A 23,977-nucleotide genomic window follows, 5' to 3' on the forward strand; every position below is an offset into this window, starting at 1 on the left:
CATCCACTGTAAGTGAAAACTGACTTAGCTTGCATCAAAACAGGATTTCTGCTAAGGGCAGGAGTTTCACAAAGCAGCAGAGCCAGCTTAACAGCTTACTGTTGTTCAGAAGTATGGCCCATCAATCTCTTCTTTTCCCCAAATCAATCCCAAGATATACAAAGTACATCTGACACACGCTTTCTTTAGTATTCTGCCACTTTGGTGAGCTGAGCTTGCTTAAGGGTCAGACGAGCACAGACACCAAGCAGCAGGGCAAAGATGCAATAAAATGGGTTGTCCTTTTCCATAAGTAGCATTAAATTAGCTGAGCCATCTCTTCAAACTGAATTACCTCAGAGGGTCGTAGAGAATGTACAGTTACCCAGCTACTGCTTGGTGGGTGAGCTGCAGAATACATCAATCACATCCTGAGCATCCAGAAGAGCTGAGCACATTTTCTCCTGCTGCTCAAGAATGTTCCACTTGTCAGATCTTTCTACGTGTTTCTTTTCTCAAGTCTTTACTTTTCTGTCTCTGAGCATCTACCAGGGTACAATTGAGCTTCCACTTTCCTCTATTAATTTTAAAGGCTAAAAGTGAAAACGAAGAAAGTCTTCTCACAGCATGTTCCCTTCCTGCTGTACAATGCCACTCCGCCTTTAAGACTCCTTCTTAATAAACTTTAAGTCAATCTTACCACCTGCATCTTTTGCAAATCCTTTGAGTCTTCCCCATACTATAAGTTCAGAACTGCTAATTTCTTCAGACTGAGCCTTCTTCCTTTCACTCACATTGTCATTAAAATTTGGGATGGCCAGCACAGTCTCCAAATTGAAGGTTAGTCCTGTGTGTTTAGGAGTTGCACAAGGCTGAAAGTGGCACGCATTCACCAGTAAATAGAGCACAGCCAGTGTGCAGGAAAATGAGATTAAAGATGCCCTGCGTGTGCCTGGTGGAGGAAAGCACCAGTCACACTGTCACAGACAGACAGCAAGGGTTCTCAGAGGAATTAGTTCGATGGTCATCTCCAGAAGTTGTTCATTCAGCACTACCTTCTATAATACATAGAGCAATTGTCACAGACTCACAGAAAGGCTGGGGCTGAAGTGACCTTCAGAGATCATCCAACCTCACTGCCACAAGTAAGTTCACTGGTCATGTTCAGACATGTTTTGAGTATCTCCACAAAAGCAGATTCCACTGTTTCTCTGGGCAGCCTGTTCTACTTCTCTGTCACCCTCAAAGAGGTTTTTCCTCTTAATCAGTGGAACTTCCTGTATTCGATTTGTGTCCTCTGTTGCTTGCCCTGGTGCTGGGCACCACTGAAAAACGAGTCTGGCCCCAATCCCTAGACAACCATCCCTGAAGTATTTTTTCTCCAGGCTAAACAGGCACAGATGTCTCAGCCTTTCCTCAGGAGAGATACTGCACAGCCCTCCACTGGACCTTTTCAGTAGTTCCTTTGACTTCCTTGAACAGAGGAGACCAGAACTGGACACAGCACTCCAGGTGAGGCCTCACCAAGGCAGAGCAGAGGAACAGGATCAACTCCACTGATCTGTCAGCAGCGCTCTTCTCAACACACCCTGGGATTTTGTTGGCCTCCTTAGCCACAAAGGCTCACTGCTGGCTCATGCACCGCCTGTTTCCCCAGGTCCTTCTCCACAGACATGCTTCCCAGCAGGTCAGCTCCTATCCCACACTGGTGTGTGAAGTCATTCCTCTCCAGGTGCAGGACCCTGAACTTGCCTTTGAACTTCATTAGGTTCCTCTCCACCCAACTGCAGCTTCTCCAGGTTTAGTTGAATGGCAGCACAACCTCTGGTGTATCAGTCCACCTCTCACTTTTGTATCAGACTTGCTGAGGGTAACCCAGATCATCAATGAACCAGTGGAACAGACCGAACCCAATACTGACTGCTGGGGAACACTGCCTCCAACTGGACACTGCACTGACCACAACCTCTGAACTCTGCCATTCAGTCCGCCCTCAAGCCAGTCCATTGTCATTCACCTCACCCACACAAGCTACAAAGATGCTTCAGGAGACAGTCAAAAGCCTTGCTGAAGTCAAGACAGACAACATCCACTGCTGACAGTCAAGACAGACAACATCTGCCCTTATCTACTCAGCTAGCCATTCCATCACACCAAACCATCAGACTCATCAAGCATTACTTCCCCTCAGTGAATCCATGTTGACTACTACTGATAACCTTTTTTTACTTTACATGCTTAGAAGTAACAATGCAGGGTGAGCTCCTCCATCATCTTTCAAGGGTTGGCAGTGACTCTGACCAGCCTACAGCTCCCTGAGTCCTCCTCCTTGCCCTTTCTGAAGCGACACTGGCTTTCCTCAGCCATCTCTGCTGTTCCCCATGACCTTTCAAAGATGATGGAGAGTGGCTTAGCAGTAACATCTGCCAGTTCCCTCAACACTTGTAAGTGCATCCCTTCAGGGCCCAGATTTGTGGGTGTCAAGTTGACCTAAATGATCTCTAATCCAAACCCCTGAAAGAAAATCAGATTTAAGCATCTTATATCCAGCACCTGCAAAAACTTCAGAAGTAAACTTCAGAATTAAAGCAGAAGCACAAGCTTTCTTATGGCAGACATATATTGCTTATACCCTGACATCATCCTATTTTGCATGCCAAGCACTCATGTTTATGAGTCAGAAGGAAAATACATTCAAACAGGCTAAACCTGAAATAGCGCAGCCTAACAAATCAAACTAAAAAATCTTAACTTCACATTAAGCGTGTTTGCTTGTCAGCATTTTTTTAAGGAAGATTTTGTTGTGCAAAAGAAAAGTTCTGAATGCAGCTGTACTGCAATCACTTATTAAATCTGAATGTATTACCCAAGTCAAAACAAAGTCAGACAAACTTTCACAGTTCATAACCTAGAAAGCCCTTCAATCTGCAGCTCAGAAAGGCAATCAGGAGTGATTTACTTGCTAGGACTGGTATTTGAGATTTCAGATTGGTTCCTGTGCAAGGCTGCTCTTCTCACTAATTGAGATAGGGTAAAAAGAGCTGTAGCAGGAGAAGGCAAGACAGCCTCCTGTCATTCTAATATTCCACTACTGCCCTCCCTGAGTACCAACCCAGATATCCCCAGCACTTATTAAAGCCCCACACAGCCTGTCACCACAGTTAAACCAAGTATCTCCAAGCTAGTCATCTTACTGCCTCAATCCCAAATCCACAATTCCAAGGCTCTAACTACCATCACCCAAGCCAGCTCTGTACCCACAATCCCAAATAAACTGATTCTGAGCTATTTTCTGACTCTTTTCTCCCTCATCTCTGCCACATCCCTCAAGGCCAGGAGTTCTATACATACCATTCACATTTCATGTTCACATGGCTTTTCAGAGCATACACCAATAACCTCTCTAACCCCCCAAATCTCCAAGTACTACATCAAGACTTCCCAGGCAGGGATAGCTATACTAAGTTTTTTTTATCCCTGCTTTTAGCACTGGCCCAGCCACTCTTGCCAGCTTCTTTCTACTTAAGGGCCACAAGACAATACACAAAGGACAGCAAAGATTTCCCCAATAATGAGAACATAACTTAGCTTGATTTTATACTGTTACATAATCGGTAACATGACCCGATTTGCAACGTTTAAAAAGCCCCTACAACAGATATGGCCTGAAAGGGATGTGAAAATAGTCAAGTCATAAGAGCAAAAATGAGAAACTTGCTTTCTTCCTCTCTTCCCCCTTTCCCCCAGGAAGAAATATTCAACTACACAAATAGATGTGAAGAACTTCAGTCTACCCTGTTTTTATTATTCCAACATATTCTTTAGCTGTTATTCAATGATGTCACTGCTGGGTAGAGCTAAACACTCTGAAAGCCACCTGGGCTAGATTTAACACCTATTTAGCTATCCAGGAAGATTGAACAAGAAACCCCAAGGTATTCTCCTCATTCTCCTCCAACATGTGAAAAACTCCAGCAAAGATGGAAGCCATGTTTCTCCTCATTCTTCTCTTCAGTAGAGTAAGTCGGATCAGCTGCTCTTATTTTTCATTCAAAGATCACAACTCTTCATGATTCTTGTACTCCTTGAACTGCATAAACTCCAGAAGGGAAGAGCATTGCTTTCATACAGACATGACTGACCAGATGGGTTTTGAGAACCTGGTGTAGTGGAAGGTGGCCCTGCCAGTAGCAGGGGGTTTGGAATGAGATGATCTTTAACATTCCTTTCAACCAAACAATTTTATGACTTTATGTTAGCCTGAATAATCCCCCTTCTCCGACCACTTCATTTCCTAGAACCACTTCCACCAATCATTTTCCTGATGTTTCTGCAGTTATTTTTGCATTTTTGTTTATCTCCCACTAACTCTGTATGGCCTATTTCAGACTTCTCCACATGTGTTTCATAATATATACACGTATAAAAGCCTACCAAGTTCAAGCTTTTAGTTTCTACAAGAATTACTACGACTTCTAAGGACTTGTTTCCAGGTAGAAGGGTGTACACCTCAATTTGATCTAGATCACTGTTGGCCCGCCTGGTTTAGAAAGCCCCAGGTTGTTAATGTTTGTGTGAGACATCACTTTCTTCTGCTCCCTTATCCTCTAAGGCTACTAGTCTGCTGCAGACAACAAATCTGTACTTACCCATTCTTTTTCAAAAACCTACCCTGGTGGTTTGTTTACTTATTTTCATGACATGTCTCAGCATTATGCAAAATGTTTTCTTAAAATACATCAAATTTGTCCAAAGAGTTTGAAAGTGCATGTCACACAAGCTTTCTCCTTTTTAGAAGACTTTTATTGATTCCAAGATCACCTCAACCAGTTGTCAGAGAGCACTATTTGAAAGGCTGAGACTGTTTGAAAATATCATCGTTCAAGACTTCTGTTCTAGGTTGAACTCTTACAGTGATATTTGGTGTTCAGTGATATTTACTGGAATATGTTCTGCTGTAATCTATGGTAAAGAGGCATTAGACATTTTAGACTTCCTAATACAACCTGCTAGTACTTTTCCCCTCCCTCAAATTGAAATGTAATCTATAGAAAATTACTTGGTTCTCTATCACATGTAGAAACATCTTTCTTCGTGCTTTGTGCCCCTTAGCAGTGACATTTTATACACACACCTACAGTCCCTACTAACTTGGTTTTGTCCTATATATTTGAGCATCTTATCTTCTAGCAAAAGACCTTTAGCTCTTCTATGACCCAAAAGTTAAGTCCAAGTATCTTAGTTCAGTCTTTGCAGTAAGAGTTTAGGCTCACATTCTCAATGCTGTTTTTCAAGGTACACAAAACATACACACAGCCCTTTATATAGTGCTCTTCCACCCTTCCCCCTCTCACTCCTTCAAGAAGTTTTGTAACTTATCACATGAATTATTCTCTGCCTTCGTCTTCTTGTTCACTTGTTGGAGGTAAATTATTGCTCCTTCCTGTTGCCTTTCTTCATTGCCTGTAGCCTGACTTATCTCAGGACTTGATGGGCATTCCCATTGTTCCCTGACTTCTACTCACTTCCCTCTCATTCCACCCCGTGCAAAATCAGAGATTTGATTCTGGAATTCATCACCCGGTAGCCTTGAATCACAGAGCAGATAGAAAAAGAAATAACTCCTCTCTCCTTCCCAAATGCCATTCTTCATCTGTTATGTTACGTCATTCCAGAATCAATACTCCAGTCATGCACGTTAGCCAAAACACACCTGTTACATTTAATTGACCTACGTTGATTATACAGGAAGACACCCAGTTGCTTTTGATTATTTCACATATTTCCAGCATTAGTATTAGCTATGGATGTGTCCCAGTTGGGACAAGCTACTTGTGATCACGCCTAAGAAAAGGAACAACAGTAAGCAAGCTCAGGAATCCAACCTCTTACATCAAGTTTTAGAGAACACATGCAGTAAATAAATCATTCAGTGCACAAAGGCAGCAAAACATTTAAAAACATGTTCAAGACAGAGCTACAAGTGTATCTGTGTACTAGCAAGCAGATCCTCTGCTTGGGAACAGCCTACATTTCTCAGTGATCATGCTCAGGAACAGTAGCTGCTATTCAAACTCAGCACCAGAAAGAAGCCATATTTTGTAAGAACAACTTAGAAGATAAAGTGACTAATATCCCCAGCACTATGCACACCAGGTTTACATGACTACAGTTTTTAAATATCAGATTCTCACGACAAGGAAGAATCAGGAAAGTAAGTTTGATAGAAGAAACCCTATTTGTTTTCCAGAATTTATCATTCCCACTTCAGAACAGAAGATTTATGAAAATGAGGGGGAATAAAACTCTGACAAAAGGGATATAATCAAGAGTGTTTTATAACATACATGCCCCCATCACAACATCCAAATATTTTGCATGTATTTTATTTTTAAAATCGATTTGTTAGACACAGAAGCAACTTAAATTTACAGAATACTGACTGAACTTAAATCATCTGCTTTAGCTGTAAATAGTTTCAGTCACAGCTTTACTTAACTCAGCAGAACATACTGAAAGTTAATTTTTCTAGGAAGATCACAAGCAGCTTGAAAAAACACAAGTATTTGTTTAGAAGACTTGATTTTAAAACATATGTGTTTATTCTTCCAGAAAAAAATAACTTACTTGCTAGCTTAGCCTGTAGTCCTGAAGGTCCAGGTTTTGATGTCTCCGACTTGGAAGAGCCTGGTAGAGACAGTTTTGTTTTAGGGAGACTGACTTTGGGGCTGAATCGAGCAGCCCAGTCAAACTTTGAAGAGCCACCTGTTTTACTTGGTTCTTTGTCCCTGCTACTCCTTCTTGGACTGGGGCTTGATGCAGAACGGGAACGTCTAGCCTTACTCTGGTCCTTTCCCTGTTTCACTCTGGCACCCTGAGGAACAGTAGAAGAAGCAGAGGCAACAGCAGAAGAGGAGGAGGAGGTGGAAGCTGATGAAGAAGAATCGGTGATGGTGCTACACCCAGCTTTGGCTGAGGTCACCGATTTTGAAGCCAGCTTGGAGACTTTTGCTGACTTTTCTTCAGTGCCAGTTGATTCAACTGATGACCCACTCTTTATACAAGACAGATTCTCTGTCCTTTTCCTTTTCTGACTTCGGGAGCTACCAGCAGCTCCACCCTTTCTGGTGTGAGCCTTGCTTGTTGATGGCAATTGTGTAGACTTGGGCTGCTCTTGGTCTGAGTGTCTTCTCTTAGATTTACTATGTGGCTTGTTAGTTTCTGAGGAAGTTTCAGTGTGTTGAAGTGCTTTGGGCTTTTTAGCAGAGCTAGGAGAATTGGTCCTCCTGTAATCCGGACTAGCACTGCGTTTAACTCCTCGAGAATTGTCCTTCTTAGGCACTTGCCCCGTTTTTTGCTTTTCTGAAGTACTGACTCTCTCTGGATCTTCTTGTTGTGGTATTAAAACAGCAGATGAACTACAGCCTCTGTAGAAGTAAGCAGGAACAGCATTAGAGTTGAACTCAGGAAGCCTCACAGTTATAAGAATTTTGCATTATAAATATCATCATTCTTTAATAATAAAGGATACTGCATGTAAGAAACACTGTTAAGTTTATACTAAAGCAAACAAACAAACTCCCACATGCTTGTATGCAAACTGTCATATCGCACATATTTGCTAGCATAAAACCTAAGTAGATTGCAAAATAAAAGCACAATACACTGCTTTTTTAAAAAGGAAGTTTAACTTAAATAGATTTTACTTCCATATATATATATATGCCAAACTGATTTAATAAAACAAATAAAAAAAAAAAAATCAAGCCATGAAGCTATTAACTGAATGTTTGAGAATATAAGTTCCACAAGAGAGTAAGGAGTGTTTAGTATGCATAACTAGTCAGAACTGGATTCTAGGTCAAGAAAGGCTCTTAAAGAAAGGATAGTTTCTCATCAATCTTTAAATTGATGTAGTGAATCACATACAAAAATAGCAATATTCTCTTCCATGTGATAGAAAACTGTTCCAGTGTGTATATAGCAGAAGCATATGAAGAGCAGACAAGCAATACCAAGATGATTACACTGAACACAGGCCTACTTTAGATGATTGCACATTTCAATTCATATCAGATATTGCTCTAAACTCATTAGGCAATCTTCCCCCAACATGAAGCAGAAGAAGGGGAGAAAGACCTTGCAAGTATTCCAGGACTAGTTATGCAGAAATCATTTCCTCCCCATCACTGATGGAATGCTCTTAGTTGGTGAATTAGAAAAAGAAAAAACAAACAGAAGTGGAAACACTGAAATATATCCAGTGAATGCAATACCTAGATTAGTTAAATATCCATTAGTCATATGTTTATTAGAACTCCGTATAACTCAATTATACAAATTTTTGAAGTGCAGATAACACTGGTTAACATATGAATATGAAGCACAATTACCTTTTAGAAAAGTGTCCCTTGGACTGCTCAGAAGTAGTATTAGACTGCACTTTGGGTGTCTTTGAAATAGATTTTCTACTCTCAGGAGGGCTATGTGCCTTATGTTTTGCCTGCCCTAAATGTGACCTGTCAGCAGAAAGTCAAAACAGAAAGCTATCAGGATTCCAAGATACAGATACAGACCTGTAGGTGGAATATTGTTTATTTTTGGAGCATTTACACATACAAATTTACAGCTACAAATTTTTCCATATCAGCTCCTAGTATTAAAGCAGCATTTCAAAAGAACCACCTGATGCAGTTACAAATCACTACCACTGTAACTGTTTTGCAAAGCACACAATTATTTAGTCATTTTAAATGAATAAAACATCTTCTCACATCTGAGTTTTACAGATAAGTTCAGATCTTTCTAGTGTGCAAGACTACTGAATTATTCACTTAAGCATTAAGCTAGCATAGTAAAGCACAAGACCAGAGCATCTGTCAAAGGTCTCATCTCAAAAATAGATATATACTCATCTACCTCCAGATTCCAGGCATTAAGTCTTTATACAGTTATGACTATTTACATCTTTGCTCTTCAGTTAAAAAAAAAATCAAGTGCTCAGAATGGGAATGCAGCCAGTTGAACTTGGTAGGAAACCTCAACCATACTAGTTATTTTCTGGCTGCAAGATGTACCAGTTCCAAGGATTGAGAGCTGTTTGGTAACAGCTGAAGTAAGCGGAATGAAGAAATGCACATCACCAATGAAGGCAGTCAAATGAGACAGGAAACTTGTGATGTCAGAGACAGGAATGAGTTTCACACAGATAAGGTGTAAAAGGTATTCTAAGCAGCTTTTGGCTCCATGAAAAAATTGGTTTATTGTATGAGCCCTGACCGAAGGACAAACATAATACCATACACCATGGATAAAATTTAAGACTTAAGTTACATCTTCATATATTCCACATTTACTTTGAAAGCCACTCAGAATTACCATCTGCAAGACTCAGAAGAGAGTGCTCATCAGCATTTAAAACAGGACAGTATAAATAATTGCTAAGGCAAGAGACATGTCACTTGCACTTCCTGGATAAAATGCACTTCTGATTCAACTGGCACCAGGAAAACTCCACTGCACATATCCTACCTACACAGAAGCCCCAAGAACCACTAACCTTTGAAAAACCTTAAACTAGTCTAGTATTAATGCTGAAAGAAGCAATGTTTCAAAGTTAAAGAATAGCAAATTACATGGTCATATGCTATTAATCCAGGCCTAGATAGCTTTTGAGGTGAGCTCTGCAAACATCCATGGACAATGGGGAGGAATGTGGACTTCAAATTTAAGTGTCCTGCTCCAACCCATGACCTCAAACATCACCAAGTTTAGGCCAACAGACTAAGTGGAAGTGGTAAGAGTTCCACAAGCTTTAAAATAGCTTCTTCCAATGAAATGCCAGAAGTCTAGTAGGAAAGCCAGAGCTAAGTATACCACTGACCAGAAAGCTTCCCCATCCTCTTCAGGATTTCAACACAAACTTGAACTTCAGTAGAAAACAAGTACCAAGTCTGACCATCCACATGATAACTAAATGCTAATTTGCTTAGAGTCGAAACAATAAAACTTCAGTAATTATGACTGTTTTTCTCGATAACTTTCCTCCTGCTTTCTTCTGAATTATTCTCATTTAGGCAGTTACTCAGATGAATGCACATAGACAGTAGACATTCAACACTTTCTGTGCCCCATCTAAGAGTATGACAGTATGAAAAGATTAATTAGCAGCATCTTCTCCACACTCCAGTAATTAATTTTTATTTATCACCCTGTAAGAAATATTGTTTACTATCAAAAGCAAGTGAAATAAAACAGATCTTGAGGTCCCAACCGCAAACTCCATCAAAGTAAACTTGGGAATGTTTCACCTAATCCTGAGTGTTTGGATTTTCCTTTTCCCAACAAAAGATTAAGGCGTGAAATCTAATTTTCCCTGCAAAATGTTTTTATTATGGGAGTAACAGACATTATTACATAATTTACACTTGGCAGGAACCTTGAGTTTTATGTAAGCTGAACTGATCAGGGTTCATTTATTCTGAAGTATATTTTCAAAGGTTACTTTCCTGTAAAGATTTTTGTTTTGCTTTAGATATTCACAAAACACAATAACTGAAGAACGTTTCAACTAAAATACTGCTAAAACAATAGATGCAAAACATACATTGAAGAGCTTCCACTTGTTTCCAGCTCCACCCTTTTCACATTTAAACCCTTCTGACTCTCACAAGTTTTACAAATACACTTTCATACCAATGTCCAATTTGTGTGGACTATTAAAGCTACATCCATATCCTAGGGGTCACAATTACATGCTGAGTATTAGCACTTGCTTTGCTTTCTTTATCCATCAAGCTATCAGCACAAACAGCATTCTGAGCAGAAAGGTTACTCTAGAAATGTCACAAATGGAAAGTCATAACTGAGGAGAACTTTTTTTAAATTTTATTTTAAAAGACCTACTGTGCTCTCACTTCTCACTCTGTTTAACCATTCATCTTGCATGTATTGAAAAGAGAAGATCCACAATACCATAGCAACTGTGCATGCAGTAGCATGTCAGACAACATGAATATGACTCTCCAGTTTATATAAGAATTTGATTACAGGATTAAGGTAAAAACTTGAACCATACACCAACAAGTATCATTGTCCCAATTTGTATTTACATTGTGACAGTTTACTTAAAGTCTCCTTCAAAAAGTTAACTCACATACAAAGAATACTCTGTAAAGCTCAGAATGAGCAATGCTTCCAGAGTAATCAAGTGCTATAAAATAAACATGCAAAGCTGGAAGGCTGATTTTAAGGTTTTTGTCTGTAATCCAAGGCTTTTCACTTGTAACTTACCATTACAAGTTCTTCAGTCTTTTCCATTATGTATCATTCATTAAGAACCATCATTCCAGCAACAAGTGTTTTGAGAGACTAAGTTCCCCATTAATGACAAAAAAATGATGAGCTAAGTATTTATGAGCTTGCATTCATCCATTTCCACTCTCAACTGAGCTCCTGCTGCACCTTCAAGTTGTGTTTTGTATGGGTTTTTAGTTTTCCTTCCCTCCCCAAACTTTAAGACAGTTTCATAAACAACTCCAAGGCTTCATTCAGCTGGGCAGAGCTGTCTGCTGATGCACATTTAATTCACAGGCAGACACTCAAGTTTAGAGTAACACACATACAGAAGCTGACAAGCTAACCACCATTTAGCTTGCTGTGTTATATAAACAAGATGGTGGAAAATGCCAGCCCTGAGCAAAACCATACTAAAGAACCAACTAGAACCTGTTCTCAGAGAGTTACTCTGTGCATATTAAAAATAAAACAACATACCTTTTGAAGTTAGTTAATAAACAAAGCATTTAATCTAAGTCATGTTCCTCAGCTGCTGAGAGTGAGTTATTAAATGTGTCCAAACAAAGTCTGCAAAAACTATCCTTCTACTTCTATCAAAAACGAGATTAAGAAAAATGCAACAGCACAGATGAAAAAAACTGTGGAAAAACACCTCCTTTCTCTCCTCAGAAATACTCCAAATGTCTTCCCCACCAACTCAAATATCCTATTTAGTTTTTTACAAGTCTCAGATAAGTTGTTACCAGTTAACAGATCACCAAGACTGGTCCAAAAACAAATCCTGTTTAGAACAAAAGCAATACAACTGACAAAAGCACTCTTTCTGCTTATATCAAAGTCCTACACACAGCCAACAATGATCTCATTTTATCATTTAACCTTCAATTCCAAATACACAAGAATGTGTACATCTTTTATTCCAAAACATTAAAATTTGTTCATGAAGTATCCTATTTTCATATAGAACAGCAGCATAGGAGTCATTTATGTCAAAGTAACATGCTACTTAATTACTACTACTCCTAAAGATTCCTTAGGAGTAACAATATGCAAAAAGATAAGTGCCATTGTCATTTATTGCCACCGATAAAAAAGTAACAATTTTTGCAGCACTGGTAAAAAAAGTTCTAGTACATGGGACCACTTCCATTACTCTATACCAACACAGTGAAAGATTTCTCACAACTGAAAAGAACAATGAACTGCTCCATGACCAGAAAAGATCTTATTGTGTGCCTCACAATACCACTTCCAAATTGCTCCCATTCAAAGTAAATCCTATGGTATCACTGGGAGCTAAGCCAGGAGGGCACAATTCTTCAACACACATGGTAACAATGTTGATATACAGTTAAGAAAATGACAATAAGTACCTTCCACCCCCTCCTCCTACCTACCCCTATGAAAAGAAAGCTTCATTAATACATCTGCTTCAGTTTACTGCTGCAAAGGGAAACTTTAGCATCATTATTGCTTCCTTAAAAACCTACAAAGAGTCACCCTTCAGTGGAGAGTGCTCCAAGAGACACTTCAGACAGAGTTCATGCTGTACCTTTACAAAGGTGTCATCGTAACAGTAATTCTAAACTCCGAGGTAAACACTTTTCAAAGTGGTAGTAAAACCAGTAAGAAGTATAATAGCCACAAGAGCTGAAATTCATCCAAGTCACAGTTACTGTAACGTCACTACTGACAACAGAAAGTGAAGAATCACATTAGTCCAACTTCACCAAGGCCAATTTGCTTACAATGCATACATGGGTAGGGAATGAGACAACACCATGAGTTCATGTACCCCTTTTCAAATACAGACCCCCTTCTTCTTTTAGAGAAAATCACACAGCATTGTTCAGCACAAACTGCAAATAAACAGCATCTGTCTTTCTACACGTCCTTGAGCCTAGTATCATTATTTGTACCTTTAAACAATGCACCTCAAAATCAAATTCTCAAAGCTCCTATCAAGTTACTATGCTGAGTGTGAAATTGCTGGTAAAACTCCAGCAGAAAACCATTACAGGCATCCCTTGCTCATTGTGACTCAAGTATTGATGCTATGGGGACAGCAAACAAGTCCAGTCTAGAGGAAAATGGGTTTGCATTGTTGCTTCCAGGTTAAGCCAGTCTGTCAATACTCAGTGTAGCAGGAAGGAGTTTCTGCATTTAGAGCAGACCAGAGAGAAGTTTGGAATTTCCAAGGTCTTCATATGAGTGAACAGTAGCAGCTCAGCAAGTTAAATTGGCACAGTTTTAACAAAAGACCTGTAAGCTGTAGAAGTGTCAAAGATTATAGAAAGACATATATTAGCACTTCAGCTTGGAAGCACTATCGTTCTTCTGACTCTCTCCTTTTTAACACCTTTATCAACTAAAGTCTCTTGCATTCACTCCAGCCAAAGCATAAAGGAGACTGAGGCAACTCTAAGGCCATCTGGCCATACCACACATTTACCTTCACATTACAGTCTGAAATCATGAGTGACAAACTGCATGAACTGTCCAAGCTTTCGTCACTTAATTTGTATTTTGAAAATGCATGCATCTCAGCCACAAAAAAGCTTTAAGGAAAAAGCTGCCCCATTTCCAGCACTAAGAAAGCTACTTATACAAAGCAGAAATGCAATCAAGTACACAAGTTCAGACAGTATCGAAACCTGTCCTTGCTCGAAGGGCTATGATTGCATATCTATGACCAAAGTGAAGTAACCTCCAACACTTCAGAAGGTGTGGCCCTTAAGTCTGCTTACAAACTTTGTGGCTAATTTTAGGCATGAAGCAACAACCCTCTTCAGAGTCACATTACTGTCTAATTCCCTCTTTTTTATTGAGAAGGGGGGAGTTGGGAGTTTTTAATCTTTGCGTATTGGTTTGTTTTTCATTGGGGGAGAGTAAGAAATATGTGAATCTTATAAAGTGGCCAAATAAAATCTCTCTCTGTACAACAACATCAATCAGTGGTATGGATCAACAGAAGAAAATCTATAAAGCAAGACAGTTGCCATTAAGGATCAGTGTTCGCCATCTCTGCATTTCAAAGATTTCGACTTCAAAGCATACCACATTACAACCACAAGTGACCAGCATACACAAACTGCTCTCACAGAGCACAATTTTCATTTCACTTTCATCCAAAAAGATCCCAGTACAAGTGCCCCAAGACCGTTCCACATTAGCCAAAACACAGTAGGTGAGGATGACTGTTTGGCTTCAAGAGAACATTCCCAGCTCCAACTGAAATACTAACATAGATATATCCCAACTTCAGTTATTTGCACAATATGAGCGTATTATTGAAACTAGTCTTTCCACAGTTTATTCTAAGTGATTTTACAGCTGAAACTGAAGAGTGTCATTTTACTGACAACAAATTCAAGAAAGACTGAAAATAAATTGTCTCCGGCTACCCAAAAAAACCCTAATGCAAGAAATAGTGTATTGTTTTTTGCTCAGTGTTTGCTTGAGTTGTTGGTTTTTTTTTTTTAATATAGCAGCCAAAGAAGTGTTTATCACTGGATTACAGCAAGGCATAACAAGACACACCAAGCTGTGAACTCTAGACCCTTCTGTATAGTGCTCAGCAGCAGAAATGAAACATCTCTATACCACTGCATGCTAGATACATGGAAGGGTGAGTCCTGTGAGGTTTGTGTCCAAAGAGAGGCACCAGATAAAAACTCATCTGAGAGCCTGTCTCTTACCACATCATTTACAAATTTTATAAGATCTGACAGATCTATCTTACACTGCCCCTTGTACAACAGCCATTTCTGCCCAGCACCTTACTAAAAATGAGATGCTGATGACAGTAAAAGAAGACAAATTCATTTTAAATTTTGTATTAGCCAGCATGCTTTAACTAGGCCTTTTTATAAGCTTTTGCAGATCAAACTGCTTGCCCAGAAATGCAAAGGTAGGGGAGGTCCTATTCTAAAGAGACCCTGATTCAAAAAGGACTGTAAGCTTCTTCCATCCTCTTTACTTTAGCAAGGAGCTCTGGTTCTGATAAAGGTCTAAAGGTTTAAGATAGAGTGTAACACACTCCTCTTCATCGAAGTCTGGCATAGATCTGGTGAGGGGTGGAAGAGGTCCAGTCATTTCAGACAAGAAAATCTTCAATCATTGTATGACAGCATAACAGATCACAATGCACCAAAGCAATGGATGAGTGACTTTCTTAAAAGAAAACAGTGCTACCCTTAAAATTCTTTCGTTTGTCTGACTCACTCACTGTGGAGCTTCTCCCTGGGATCTTGCTGTGAAATCTGAACAGTAGATATCTAAAGAAAAAACTCCCATCTCATCTCCAAATAACTTGCCTGCAATCCTTTATTCACCCCAGGTGAAGTTCAGTAAAAGGAAAGAGTTGGTAGGCCAATACCTAATTGAAACATCCACTGAGATGCACAGACAACACAGAATGGGCAGAAAGGTGTGAAGGACTCACTGGGTCTCTGTTAAAAGAACTATTCTCTGAAACCAATTCTAGCATACAAAATAATCAACTATGTAAGGCAGCAACTTTCCCTTCCTTATGCTGCATTATTTGAGTAGAGAAGTCTTGTGTTTATCATCTGCTCTTCCGCTTCTACAGTAGACTAGTTTAGAGAAAGTGAAGCTGCATTTTTCAGATTGAATTATTCTCCCCAAAGCTCCTTACAAGCTGTCCCTCTTCACCCATTCAACAGTTGTTCAACTTGTTCTCAGACTTTATACTAGTAAGAAAGACATTATTTCTTAATTAAACTTCATAGCCCAGTTCCTTCATAGTAAAAAACTTTTGTGCCACTGACCTGCAATATTTTAATACTCATCCCCAGAAAAAAATCAAGCCCAAGGTACACATATTCAACAACTGAACCAGTAATGTACCTGAGGGAGTAGAATATAGAGAGATTTGCCTACCATCACACTGTAGTCTTTCCTCACTAGACTGATCTTTTAACAAAGTTAAAGAAACACTTATATCCATACAGGCTTCATTCATAGCAGTAACAATAGAGTCATCCTTGGAAAAGTTTTAAGGATCTTCTTTGTTCTGCACTGCAGAGGCAATCACTTACAGAGCAAATACAATATGGTCCACTTGTTCACTATATCAGGCATATTAAATGATAGCAAACCTTTTTTTCTTGAATTATTCAACAGCTGCACAGGATTTATATGCAGTACAAAAGTAACAGAGTACCAGTTATTCAGTCTTCTCGAAGAGGAACACATTTTCCCAGATTCCCAATAACAGACTTTCCCTTGTCATTTGCCTCCCATATTTTTAAAATCAGAGCAGAAAGAGGCCAAAAAAATTTGTTACTACCTGTGATTTATGGAAAATACCTTTTTCCCCCTTTAGCTCTGCTACTGCTATTCTAGCTGAACAGTACAGTTGTGAGTTATCCATGGGTTTATCCCATGCAGTAAGAGTACAGGTAGCATTTCAGGGGCAAAAAGATTTTATGCAAGTTTCAATGCTTGGATTGCAGGGTGGAAAACACTACTCTCTAAATCCCATCCATTTCACTGTGACACACTTTAACACCCATAGACAGCAGTCATACCTTCCTCCTACTGCGTCGTCTTGTGGCTGGGCCCCGGCAGTGTTCCTCTGTGAACGTCGCAGTGACCCCCCTGGATTGTTATTAGGCCGGTTGGACATTGGCACCTCTCTCCTGAAGGGACATACCCTTTCTAGACACTATCATTCACTGCAAGACAAGAGAGGAAGAGCCGTGAGACAGGTGGCATGAAGACTCGCCGCCACACCTCCACAGGCAAACGTAAATGCGATCATTTAAGCAAAAACTGAAGACAAAAACTTCCGAACAATTTTTAGTTAAGACACATGGACAAGGTTCTTCTCAAGAACATTTAGAACCTTAATACAGAGCAACCAAGTTTTCATATATATAACATGATCCACAGATGATTTACTGAACTAAATGGCCTTCAAAGATCCCTTCCAACCCAAACTACAAATGCCTTTATGATTTTGCAATAATATGTTTCTGTTCTAGCAGGCTTCTCTAATATAAGGAGACAAGACAAATGAAATTTAGGAGAATCTACTAAGGAAACATTAAGGAAAAACTTAGTGTTTGACAGACAGCAGCAATATTCAAGTATTTTAACTTTCATCACAGGAGATTACAAAGCCCATTCCAGGAAAAAGCAGCAGTATTCACAACATAACTACAGTGCTTTCCAAACAGCTTCTTTCTCTAGTCTGATTTATGCAACTTTCACTTGTATAAAGCAAGATATATAGTCATTCAGGAAGAAAGATCAAGCTTTATAATTAGGAAGTTCTGCTCATGAGAGCTAAATTAAAAGGAAAAGGTATTTGAGACAGAAGGATTAATGAGTGCATACAATTATTTCTAAAAAATAATCTATGACAGCTTTATAGTATTAGTCTTGGAATTGTTTTGTGGCTGCTAGAGGTCTACAGATATTATTTTTATAGTTATTTATAGAAGACTACCATAACCCCCAGCCACAGTCCCCAGAATCAGGCGCATTTCAAGAACAAGCCACGGTTAATTCCTCAGTGAAGAGAGGTGACTTCTCTGTCCTGTGCTAAATTGGTATTATCTACATAGTGATATGTAGAGCATAGCAACAGGACACACCCAGCAAATCCAGTTTTACTGTTTCTAATTTTGTGGAATCTAGTAAAAAAGGTATTTGCAGGTGAAATAAAGAAGCTGTAAGAAGGAAAGTAATCCAGGTTTAAGAACTCTGTAGTCCATACGCTGATTTGGTACCTATTATATCCAGAGCACAATAAGCAAGAAGTCTATCACAAAAACGTTTAAAACACTGCAGCTTTGGATTCAAATTCAAATGTCTCCAATGAAATAATTTTCAAGATCTGGCATTGTCAGTAAAAACAGTGAAGAGCTGAACATAACTGTCTTTTCTTATGAAAAGGTCCTATAGAAGTGAGCAAAGGTGACAGAAGGGCAAGGGGGGACAAAGAAAGAATCCTAAATGATGCAGTTTTACTGTAGGCCATAAGAAACCAGGCATATAAACTTGTATTATGCAAACCATTACCTCACATATGATGCTAAAAGGAACATGTATATCATCTATACACCTGGGCAGCACATAAAATTATTGATCAGGATTCTGCTAGCTCAGATTCAGTCTTGTTACACTGTAATAATACAACCTAATATTGAAAGGTCACACTTGGCATGCCAGAAATACTTTAAATATTTCCAGGAATTGAATAAGAATACAAGTTAGACAGAAAAATTGCTCTCCATCCTAATCCCCACATCACAGGAGTCAAGAGCATTTTTTGAAAGTTTTTCAGGTTCTTTCTAAGAGATCCAACCATAGCAGCAAACCACAAACACAGAAAGTAGACTTTATTAAACTATCCCTTTTACCTTCATTTATTTTGTGGTTTTTTGTTTTTGTTTTTTTTTTTTTTTTTTTTTTTTTTTTTTTTACCTTATGCTTAGGAACTTGAAATACAAGTAAAGCACAAAATAACACAATCCCACAAAAATGCAGTTGTTTGATGAACCTCTTAGATAGAAGTCCTGATGACTAAGTTGAGAAAGCTATAAACACTACTACTCAAAAGCCGAACTTTCCCTCTTCACAATTGTTTCATTTTAGTTAAACTCCTTAATCAAAGCCAATATTCCGACTAACAAAGTGTTAAAGATTCTCAGTAACATATAACACCATCAATCTACAACTTCTTATTCTTTAGAGCACAAAGATTTACAATGAAACAGAAAAGGTTTGAAACTGCTAGAAATCAGGTCAGCTTGCTGGTGTAGCAAGATCAGTCAAGTTGAGGAGATGATAAGTTGTAGCACTCTCCTCAGAATAGCAATGCAGAAGAAAAAGCCTAGCATTAACCAGGCTGAAAGCTGAACAAGGGCCCAGCACCACCTAGGGGGTCCAGCTGAAGTCAGTCACAGGCATTGTCAAGTGTTGTTGTGCAGTCCCTTTTTATTTCCTTGTATGCAAACACCAAATTTAAAAAAAAAAAAAAAAAGCCCTCTCTACTATCAGCAATGAAGCACATTTTGTGCATTTTCTAAACGGAGGAAGTAGTGTCCTCTTCTGCACAAAGGTCAGCCGGCACTGAAACTGTAATACTGTCAAACTCTCAGTCATTCTACAAAATGGTTACCACAGAACTATTGTCTCACCTTGTACTGGTTAAAATGTGCATTGCAGCAGGTTTCATATTGCAAGGGGCAGTGCTCACTCAGACCTCTGCTAGGTTAGCCACACACTTTCCCATCCAGGGACAGAACACAGGCTCCTCCACACACCACCACAAGAGTCAGCTGAAGAAAACACCACACAAGCAATCCTGAACCTCCCTAGAGAAACTTTAACTTAACACTGATCTGCCCCAGTGTGCTGGTTTTGTCTCTGACAGACTAGAATTTACTCAAAGTGGATGGTACAGGGCTGTGTTTTGGATTTCTGTTGAACACAGCATTGATAATGGAGCATAGTGTTGATAATACAGATGTTTTCGTAATTGGTGAAAAGCGCTTGGACAGAGCCAAGGTCTTCTCTGCTTTTGCACTATCAGTCATGCTGGTGAGGAGGCTTGAGGTGCATGGGAGGTTGGAATGAGATTCAGTGAAGAGAGGTAACCCAAAACGACCAAAGAGATATTCCACACCACATGACTTCATGCTCAGTATATAAAGCGGGAAGAAGAAGGTGGAAAGGGAGGACATTAAGAGCGATGGTGTTTGTCTCTCCTGGAGAAGGCTAAACACCTGCCCAACCATGGGAAGCAGTTAATTCTTTGTCTTGCTTTGCTTGTATGAATGGCTTTTGCTTTTCCTATTAGAGTGTCTTTATCTCAACGCACAAGTTTTCCAGTTTTTACCCTTCTAATTCTCCTTCCAATCCCATTAGTGGGGGAATGAGCAAGCAGCTGCCTGGTGCTTGATTGCTGTCAGGGATTAAACCATGACATAGGCTTAGCCAGACACTTGAAGTAGTCCGTGCTTGGAAGTTATGTAGCACAACGTATTGTCATAAATACATTATTTTCAGCAGTGTAGAAGAATGAAATGACAACTGCTTTATCCTGTAAGGCATCTGTCAAGTCAAGATGATGTCCAGAATTATCTTCTGTATTGATACCTCTCAACTTAACTGCATTTCTTATTGAGTACTTGTTGCCATATGACTCCCACTTTGCTTTTAAATACAATGCAGCTTCATGATTCAGCTGTGACCTTTAACATCAAAACACTAACTGAAGTTTCACTGCAAGCCACACAATACCACGTGCCCAATTAGTCCAGTAATAAAGAGGTATTTTCACAACTGTGCCTTCCACATCCTAAAACAAGAGAAGAGCCCAGAAGTTCCTAAATCTCAACTGTTCTCATTCAGACTTGTCCCTCTATCTCTGAGCTCACTCCATGCACTTGGTTCCTTCTTTCCCATCATCAGACACATTCAAAAAAACCCGTGCAACTCAGTAGAGACCAGCCAAATGTGCCAGAGCAGTCCTGCCGGATTTTAAGACAATTTCTTCAACTATACTGACTCTTCCTCACACCCACAGTAACAAAAAGCTATAACCATCCATCAGACCTCCGTGCCTCCACAATAGACAATGCTATTTAGGAATTTTTAAGCTCAGGTCCCTTTCTAGCATAAAGTTATCTGCACATAAGCCTTTTTAGGTAATCTTTCATAACTCCACATTCCTAGCTATGATGATGCCAAAGCACGGCCCTGCAGAGGCTCTCATCATAAGCAGACTCTTCAGAATGAGGATGAATTCCAAAAGCCAGCATTTCATACAAACCCACGACATTATCTTCTGAAGCCATGTAACAACGCTGCTATCTAGTGCTTATTATGCTACATAGTATTTTTGAGTTTTAGCAAACACTATTTGATTACAACTTCGAGTTGTCTTTGTTATTGTACAGGAAAGCAACTAGAATTAGTTTATGTAGAACTAACATACCCATTGCAAACACTACAGCTAATATACAGTCAATATATTGCTTGAAGAGGTTCTACAGGAACACAAGACAAACACTCTGTTACCTTGCAGTGAAGCCTTTACCTTCCATCTCGTGGAAAAGCCAACAGGAAACAACTGATATGCTTCCATGGTTTTGAAGCAAACTGGGAAAACAGAACTACATAACAAGCCCGTATCAGCCTTTGCTTTGCATCCAAATCACACTCTGAAGAATACACTAGGAACTAAGGCAGCTACCCTGACACAGGCTACTGAAAGAAAAAGACTAAAATTGCAGAATTCCAACATGCTCTAGAGCCACTGATAGTGTAACAAGTAACAATACCTGTAAAAAATGAACTGAACTCTTCCACAAGAGCCTTCTTAACCCACTTGCATGAGCTCTGAAACTTGTTTGGAGTGTTTGTTTGGTTTGTTCTGTTGCTTTGGGTGGTGGTTTTGTTTTGGGTTTGAAGTTCCTTGGTAATCTTGGTAATGCAAGAGTTTTTTTCAGACTGTTGCACTCTTCTGAGAGTATTTCAAGATATGCCTAGCACCTCTGCCTATAATGCTCCATTATACTACCTGTTACCTGCTTGGAATTGAGCTAAGTAGACTGGTCAGCACCCTTCCTCTCTTAGTTTAGTCAAAAAAAACTCAGTGCCTTATTCAATGCTGCTCCAGCAATTCAGCTCCTCAAAATTGTACTGACTTACTGCCCCAAGTCAGTATTAGGCAAAAGGAGGGGAGGGAAGAAGGAAAAGACAGGAGGATGTTTATATACCTTGCAAGTTGCACATCTTGCCAGCCAGAACCCAGAGTTCAGCGTACATATCAGAATATATTAAGGCTAAGACTTCAGACTTGTATTATTTTACTTCAATGTAGACAACATTAATTTACTTGCTCAGCTGTTTCTGTGATAAATCTTGTCACTTAAGATAGAAAAACACTCTAAATATATAAGCATATGACACATTTAAGAGCTCAGACTTCAACTGTGACTAAACCGAAGAAATTATTGCCTACGGTTTAGTAACTGCTGAATTGTTTCAGATTTACATCATTTTCAACTGATCTCAGCTGCACCTCATTTTTGCTCACTGTTCACAAGGTTCTTCTCATATACCTGCAGACGTATACACCTCTTTACTTGCCTTAGAAGCAAGCACTTGCAAGTACTTAATTACTACTTCTACTTCAGTAAGTCAACTTAATTTGACTTTTTAGTCCAGGGAGATGCCTTAAACTCAGTCTTCTACAGCTGATTTTGACACAATATTCTCCCTCCCCATACTTTCCAGGAGTCATCCACTCATCCTCGCTCTTTTTCCACTGAGGTCCTCACCTAAAACAGATTTTAAAGCTCCACACAGGCAGAAGTTTGCATTTTCAGTTTAGCAGCCTCTTGTCCCTTCTGGTTGTAGAAGTAGCTCATTCATGGAAGAATTTTAGGGAGTGAATACAATAACATACTGAGAATTTCCTAGAAAAGTTTTCTGCAACATGTCCTAAATTCTTATCATCCCTCCCTTCTTCTTGACAGTAAACTTCTATACACGAGCAAGGGGAAAATACATTGTACCATGAGCCCCAAGGTGCAGTAAGGTGTATGCATTTCATCTGCATTCATGCAAATCCTGGGTTAGTCAGCTGCATGAAACCATTGAGCCTTAAGAAAATGACAAACTTTTCTTCTTTCAACATAGGAAGACCAAGCTAACACTTAATTTCCTCACCTGCTCCCAATTCTACCTTCTCTCCATGAATAGCCATAAGTTGTCCTCATGATTCAAAGATGCCAGAGGGCACTCAGGCTTGCTTGCTGCACTTCATCCAGTAATGTAAAACTCATACAGTGACTTTTATCAGAATAACTTCCTTTGATACAGAAACCACACAAAATCATACTGAATCACATAATAGGCTGGACTGTACTCTTTTTGTATTTTCCTTCTCCAATGCTAGAGAAGTACTAGAGAACCACAAACACAGAACTGCATACACAGACACCCTAACTAGAGCAAATTCAGTACACACATAAAAATCTCCAGGACAAACAAGACTCTACAGCCTTCTAATGATGAAACACTACTTCACTGCTAAGATGACAGACAAGCAGGTATCAAGGAAGTTTCTTCTAGAAACAAGTACATACAGTTGTAAGCAAATAGATTTCTACAACTCTGGCACAGAATTTCTACAGATTTATACAGCTGCATCACTTTTGTCACTTTTCTTTGAAGACATTAATAAGATATCAAGACAAGCAGAGTTTAACAGCATTCAGAGGCAAACTCCCCTTCAGACCAGATGCCTTTCTGATGCAGAGTTCAACTAAGTACAAGAGTTAAGTCAGAACTATTAAAAAAAAGCCTTGTCTGGAAAGAATCTCTTGAGATGATCCAGTCCATCCATCTGGTGAAAGCAGGACCTCAAATTCCACTAGACAGCTCCCATTCTGAGAAGTGACAATTGCTAACCATGTTGACAAAATACATGGAGTCCTGAGCAAGAGGTGAATCTCAAGAGCTACCCTGAACAAAGGGGAAAGGGAAATAAAAATATCACAAATTGAGGTATCAAAGCATTGTCATATATAAAAGCATGCAAAGAAGACACTAACAGAATATCAGAAACTTTAAAAATTCATGCCATAGATGTCAGTTCAAGCAACCTGAGATCTCAGACCTGTGTAAGATGTACACATACCCAAGGACACACTGC

At 39.4% G+C, this 23,977-nt stretch overlaps 1 protein-coding gene across 8 annotated transcripts in view; it reads right to left on the reverse strand.

Moving 5' to 3' along the window:
* Positions 1 to 23,977, reverse strand: part of TRIP12 (thyroid hormone receptor interactor 12) — a 79,837-nt gene that overhangs the window by 35,503 nt on the left and 20,357 nt on the right. For 6 of the 8 annotated variants that reach the window (XM_063407883.1, XM_063407882.1, XM_063407888.1 and 3 more), the window contains exons 2-4: positions 16,830 to 16,976; positions 8,373 to 8,498; positions 6,607 to 7,406 (exon numbers count right to left, since the gene is read on the reverse strand). In XM_063407883.1, the coding sequence (XP_063263953.1) occupies positions 6,607 to 7,406; positions 8,373 to 8,498; positions 16,830 to 16,927 (1,024 nt within the window). In that variant the 5' untranslated portion in view covers positions 16,928 to 16,976. The remainder of the gene's footprint in view (positions 1 to 6,606; positions 7,407 to 8,372; positions 8,499 to 16,829; positions 16,977 to 23,977) is intronic. The other 2 variants (XM_063407890.1, XM_063407889.1) reach the window with 1 other exon arrangement.

Source organism: Prinia subflava, chromosome 11 (genome assembly GCF_021018805.1).
Source record: "Prinia subflava isolate CZ2003 ecotype Zambia chromosome 11, Cam_Psub_1.2, whole genome shotgun sequence".
Classification (NCBI taxonomy): Eukaryota; Metazoa; Chordata; class Aves; order Passeriformes; family Cisticolidae; genus Prinia; species Prinia subflava.